Source organism: Vicia villosa, linkage group LG3, assembly GCF_029867415.1.
Source record: "Vicia villosa cultivar HV-30 ecotype Madison, WI linkage group LG3, Vvil1.0, whole genome shotgun sequence".
Lineage (NCBI taxonomy): Eukaryota > Viridiplantae > Streptophyta > Magnoliopsida > Fabales > Fabaceae > Vicia > Vicia villosa.
In genome coordinates this window covers 160707091-160713636 of record NC_081182.1, presented here as the reverse complement: position 1 = coordinate 160713636, position 6546 = coordinate 160707091, and the positions used below count along the sequence as shown (strand labels likewise).

At 43.1% G+C, this 6546-nt stretch overlaps 1 protein-coding gene across 1 annotated transcript; it reads right to left on the bottom strand.

Moving 5' to 3' along the window:
• Positions 1-699: 699 nt before the first annotated feature.
• LOC131659270 (uncharacterized) lies at positions 700-2557 on the bottom strand. The gene is made up of 3 exons (XM_058928482.1): positions 2464-2557; positions 1924-2290; positions 700-1816 (listed from the first exon to the last, which is right to left on the bottom strand). Exons 1-3 carry the CDS (start codon positions 2555-2557, stop codon positions 700-702), a joined length of 1578 nt encoding a protein of 525 aa, XP_058784465.1.
• Positions 2558-6546: the final 3989 nt, after the last annotated feature.

Below are 6546 nucleotides of genomic sequence, written 5' to 3'. Positions count from 1 at the left end.
ACGTGATCAAACTCATTCGGATCATGATGATCGTCAATCCTTCCAGACACATCGTCAAACAGCCCTTGATGTCCTCCATTCTCATTCCTTCTAGAGTTCTCGACGAGAACCCGCAAGTCATCCTGCCCCTTGGTCACATTAGTCAATGCTTCCATAAACTGCGCCATCTGCGCATTCATCTGCTCCATCAATTGAGCTCTCATTTCCGCCATCTGTTCCTGAATCTGTTCCATCTGCCTTCTCTGATTGCTCCTAGTCGGATACGGGTGATTAGCCATCTTAGAACACCTTCTGATAACAAAACAGTGAGACATAAGATATAAGCCCTGCAAAACCTGCAAATGTATGACATGTATGATATATGAATGATATGCATGAAATGTTTGTCAATTTTCAGGTATCCAAGAGTTCATCCCACTTTCAGATAGGACATAGAAACCCTGATACCGAATATATCTGAACAACAATCCACACACGAGAATAATTCATCAAACTGAGCATATTTCATTCAACATAACTGAGAATTGGAGTTCATACAAACAAAACACATAATCGTGTCACAAAGTGCTCATAAGGCATACAAAAGAAATTCAGAACATCAAAATGCGACCCCATCCAACAATCCTGGATATGGGCGACAAACATCAAAAATAAACAGTGAATCGACCATGAGTCAAACAAATTCACTCCATAGCAACACTAGTATCGTCTGATAACAGAGTGAGCTCCTCCATCTCCTCTCCGCTGGGCTCGGAGTCTTGCGAGCTCTTCTTTAAGTCGAGCTGACTTGGCTTTTTGCTCCATCAATTGCTTTTCCGAATACTTCACCTTTCTCTTGCTATTGTTTTCAGAACTTCGCAACTTCGCACATTCTTGCTGTTTTCGGTACAAGCTTTCTTCCATCAAGTCATGAGATCGCCTTTGAGCACGTGTCATGTTTGAACCTTCACCTTGCGCATGCTTGAGCTTACGCGCCAATTCCGCCTTTTCGTGATCTTGAAAATACCTTTCCAAGCCAACCTCTTTGTCCTTTGCTTTTAGCTTGATGTTGTCCGCCTTGGCTTGAATATAGAGTTCAGCCGCGACTGTATCAGATAAAACCACGGGAGGTTGCTCGTACAATGGACATGACCTCACAAATGGCAACAACAGATCTGCCGCTCTTGCCTCAACCCACTTCCTGTAAGGACCCATAGCAATAGGAACATTCTTGCTCAAAGTAGTCTGATCTCTCTTGTGGACTTTAGTCCAAGCATACGCCATCTTTTCTAGCTCTAAAGGATCTTTACCATCGGCAAAGTACACTGATTCAAATGCTTCTACATCCTTCTGATCCCTTTCCATTGCGTATCCCAATTGACGGTAAGCGAGCGTGGGGTTATAACTAATGCAATCTCTGGTTCCCATGAGAGGAACGTTGGGATATTGACCGCAACTAGTGATGATGTTCCAAACCTTCCCCACACAATAGTTCCACCTGATGTCATAAGATGTGAGGTTAGCAATCCTATCTGACCACTTAAGAGAACTCTTCTTGAGCATAAAAGGTCCTCTCACCGGCAAATGCAACATGAACCACTTGTACAACAATGGAAGACAAGAACCGACAACATATCCTCCCTTTTTGTTTCTCAAATGGATCGAAAAATAAGCATCCGCAAGCAATGTTGGAACGGGATTTTTGTTCATAAAGACACAGATCGCCGCCAAACTCACAAAGTTCTCCATTGATGGGAATAAGACAATGCCATAAATCATGATAGCAAGCAAACGACTAAAATCAACCCAATGCTCTTTCTTAGCCGCATCCTCAGCCCTACTAATCAGAAAGCAAAGATAGAAACCAGAAACACCGCCCGATGACTTCGAATTTCTTTCCACTTCCTTTATACCATGTGAAGAGTTTCATCTATCCTTTCAAACCTCACAACCTTGGGAACTCGAACAAAAGGTACATCATCAGTGATTCGGATGTTGAGTATGTAAGAAAATTCCTCGAGCGTTGGGACCAGTTGATAGTCCTGGAATGTAAAACATCTCAACTGCGGATCATGGAACTGAAACAGGGTGATCAAAGCCATCGGATCAAAAGATGTATTGAGGATGGAGAGCAAATTGCCATAATCATGATTGAAGTCACGGAGAGCCCCCCCTTTCAACCGAGAACTCAAACCTATCAACCCTGAAACATCAATATCCGGAATCTTATAAGCTCTTGTATGCCTCGTACGTTCTTTGACAGTATCGGTGAGAAAGTCCATCTTCAACTTGAGTGAACTCATGAATATCCCTGAAAAATATGACATGCAAATGCTTATTATTATATACATTTTTTTGCATTTCTTTTGGGAAATAAATATGCTATGATGCAAAGTGGTGGGACTTGTTGTCGCCCACCAGGCATTCTGGACTGCCGGTAACACACATAATATATAGCCAAAGGTTCGGCCCCAAATAGTATACCACAAGGAACATAGAATGTCAAACCACGGAACCAAAACCCATAGTCAACAACACACTGGAATAGAACATGGATTACTACTCGAACAAGAACCATAGTACTCCACGAACAGGAACCAATAGTACACTCAAACGAGAACAGCGGTAACCCTCGAACAAGAACAGCGGTAACCCTCGAACAAGAACAGCGGTAACCCTCGAACGAGAACAGCGGTAACCAACAATGTACCTGTTAAGCAATGATTGATTCCCGCCCCACTCACGGGTAAATCTAGGCCAGGGTAGGTCAAAAACCAACAGAGGATCGAACGTAGGCGTTATCATACGATATTGCCTCATTCCACCAAGCTCTGCCCGTGGATACGTGATCAGATCAATCAGGCATACGCCTTCTGTCCGTCACGACCACTCTAGTCCTAGTTCCTATGGTATCACTCATAGCCTGGGTATTGGGCCTTTTACCTCTTGAAACACCCACCCAACAAACAGAGATCCAGACAGTCTAGAATATGATGCAGAAAAGTAAAAGCGCAGATAGAATGCAATGCAAAAAGGTAATTATGCAAAGCAATAAAACACCCAAAGATAAACACACAAGCTCTAGGATCGACTCGCCGAGTCCGGACCCGCAATAGGTCGAGACGTCCCCAGCAGAGTCGCCAGCTGTCGCTACCACGAAAATTAACAGAGTCGCCACTAACATATTTATCCTGAAAAGGAAGGGAATGCCAGCAAACCACAAAACAAAACAACGGTCTCACGACCAGAGAAAAGGGTAAGGGAGTCGGTTACGCGCATCGTACTCGATGGTATCCACGCTTATGTCTAAACTTATGGGTGTGTAAGCAAACTGCACTAATCTGGACTAAAATGCATGCAAAATGTAGGGAAAAGAAAGAGTTATACTCGCACGGGCCCTACCCCGCTGCCTACGTATCCTTTTTGAGGAATCAGAGGTACTGTAGCTCGGCTAACTAATTTTTGTTTGTTTTGTGTTTTTTTAGGTGAACGAGTTACATTCGCACTCCGCTGATCAACCTTTGGAGACTTATGCTTGGGAATGAAGCGGAAATAACAAGCTCTTAAGAAAAGAAAAACAAAGAGTGTGGTTTGTGTTTTAAAGAATGCATGAGGAAGACCTAAGCTAAGGGGGAAAGCTTGCTACCTAATATTATCATACAAAGGGTACCAGTCTAAACTAAACTATCAACCTACGGGGGAAAAGCGAATGCAAACAAGTATATCACACAAACGAGCTCTGCTCGTAAAGCAAACAAACCAACGGTACTGACCGAGTGGTAGAAAAGCGGTCCCGCCATAGCTAAGGGGAGTAGCTCAACCCAAGTCAACCAAGCATTAGACCTCGCGAAAATGACCGGGCCATAGACAAGAGGAACGGGTCCCTCTCAGCAACCAAGCCGTCACGGATCGTAAAGGAAAATGGTGCGTGCGTACACCGAGCATCAACGTCGAGCGACGCGAGCTATAGGAAAGGCGGGGATCCGGATGCATGAACCTTTTTCCTGACATACTCAATAACAAGATCTTGTGCTAGTTCGGAAGCGAGCGACGCGTAGCGTGCGCATACCGAACGGACTCGATGAAACTAAGCGGAGGTTGATTACTAACCCTTTCCGCGTGCCTTCCATGAGGACTTAACGGAGCTCCATATAGGACTTATTACACCGTGACTCCTTGCCGCAAAGCACAAATGTAAACACACCAACAAAAACAGAGCCTCTTTCGAGGGCTTGGCCAGATGCATGTCTAAGTCCTACTTCTCATGTTATAGGATGATGCGAGAAAGCGATAAAGTGCGAGAAAAATAAAATGAAACGGGATCAATACCAAACGGATGATGATCCGTAAATTAAAGCGCAGAAAAGCAAAGAAACTGGGATCCCGCGAGCGAGCTAGCAAAGCAAAAGCAAATAGTCAGCACACCGATTAGCCAGGAGAGCACACAAAGGTCGACACGCGCGTCGAGCATAATCACAATACACCTGCAAGAGGAACAAGCAAACCAAACAAGCAGATATAAAGTAATAGGAACGTGTCTCCAAGATGAGAACACGATGTGAGTGAAGGAAGTCGTGTTCCGCAAGTAAAGCGGAAAACTCAAGCAATAAGCGCCGGTCGGTGACTATCCAAAAGCCTTGCACACTAGCACACAAGTTAGAGATAACAAACATCGCAATCGGAATTGCGTTATTACTATAAACCAAAAGAAACGGGTAAGTAATGTAAACATGAAATAGACGATGAAACATCAAAGAAAAATCAAACATGAATGATCTACAAATTAATGAAAACCAAGTATTTAGCTAGATAGTACATCTCATAAGCTTTCCGACGATATAAAGAACATGCAAAACGGAGCTACGAGTAAAAAGTTATGTAAGATAGAAGTTAAAAAGTAAAACACAAAAATAACACACAGGAACCGGTTCCTGCCTAGGACAACCCGGTTCCTGGTACAAAAAAGCAGAGACTGTCCAAATAAGCAAACTGGGAACCGGTTCCCACCTAGGGACAACCCGGTTCCTGGTACAAAAACACAGAGGCATGCATATTTGAAATAACTGGGAACCGGTTCCCACCTAGGGACAACCCGGTTCCTGGCACAAAATCACAGAGAGTAAAATAACGTGGGAACTGGTTCCTGGCTGGGACGAACCGGTTCTTGGCACAAAATCACAGAGGCATAAACAACGCAGGAACCGGTTCCCACCTAGGGACAACCCGGTTCCCAGTACAAAAACACAGAAAGACAGCAATTTTGGATTGAGTGGGAACCGGTTCCTGGCTGGGACGAACCGGTTCCTGCTGTAGAAAAACAGGTTTTTATGCATTTTTAAAGCTTCGGAGCCATTCGCACTCAATCCAAAACGTGCCGACTCGAAATCAAAACAAACAAACATTGAATTTTCATGCTATACGTAAATCCGCGAATCAAATGAGCTACATATCAATAAACATGCTGAGTATGACGCGTCATGCAAGGCAAATATCGAATGAAAGTGCGACACATGCATTTATACGAACACTTTGAATACGTCGCAAACAACACACATGAACATCAACAATTATGCACACAAAATCATCAACTAATCACGGATCCAAACACAAATATCACAATTCATCATCAACGAGCAACAATTATATGCAACAATCATTAGATCTAACCACAATTCGCATTATTATTATCAATTCGAGCGAAAATGAACAAATTCACCGATCAATCATCATCAATCATCCACAAATCAAGAACAAGATATAGATCTAGATCCAAATTCACATAACGATCAACAATTAAGCACTTAATTCAAGATTCGAAGCTTACCGGATGAAGATCTAACCGAAGTGCGAACACGAACTCGATACGAACGCGAACACGACACGAATGCGATGTGAACGAGAAAACAAGATCCGAAGGGAGAGAGGGAGGGGTCGCGCGAGATCAAGAAGAGGAAGGAGAGATTCGAACTTGAAACCTTGATCTTCAATCCATGTTGTTCTTGATTCTTGAAGAAAATTGACGAGTTTTGATGAAAGTTTTAAGTAATTTGTGGTTTTTGATTCAAGAGAATTGAGAGAGAATTGAGAGAAGGTGTTTTTGATCTTTTGGTGAATTAAAATTATGAGAGTTCTCCTTTTGATTTGTGAAGAGCAAAAAGTTTATATATTGCCAATGCGAAATGTCCAAATTGCCCTCGGTGCGTCTTATTTTGGCTCGTTTTTAAGGAAACTCGGTTCGGCTCTGAATTACGGAACGAAACCAATGCCATTATGAAGATGACCAAATTTGTGATTCTTCGCCGCGAGAATCGTCTCAATCCGATAAGCGATGAAGAAAATACGCCCGTTTGAATGACGAGAAACGTCGATTCATCTGGTGCGACTGTGCAGAATTTTGCGCGTATCGCTCAAAGAACTCGATAAAACTCCATCTTCGGCTCGAAATCTGAACAAGCATGTGTGACGAAGAATCGAAGCTAACGAAATTTCCGAAAGAATGCCTCCAGAATGGGCTTCATACGGTAAAAATCGAAGAAGTTATGAATTTTCAAACTCGAAGCGACATAC

Coding starts and splice junctions, on each gene's coding strand:
- LOC131659270 (XM_058928482.1), bottom strand. CDS start 2,557: ATGGTTCTTGTTCGAGTAGTAATCCATGTTCTATTCCAGTGTGTTGTT. Junction 2,291..2,463: donor GACATTCTATGTTCCTTGTG/GTATACTATTTG, acceptor CATATTTTTCAG/GGATATTCATGAGTTCACTC. Junction 1,817..1,923: donor CGAGTTCCCAAGGTTGTGAG/GTTTGAAAGGAT, acceptor TCTGATTAGTAG/GGCTGAGGATGCGGCTAAGA.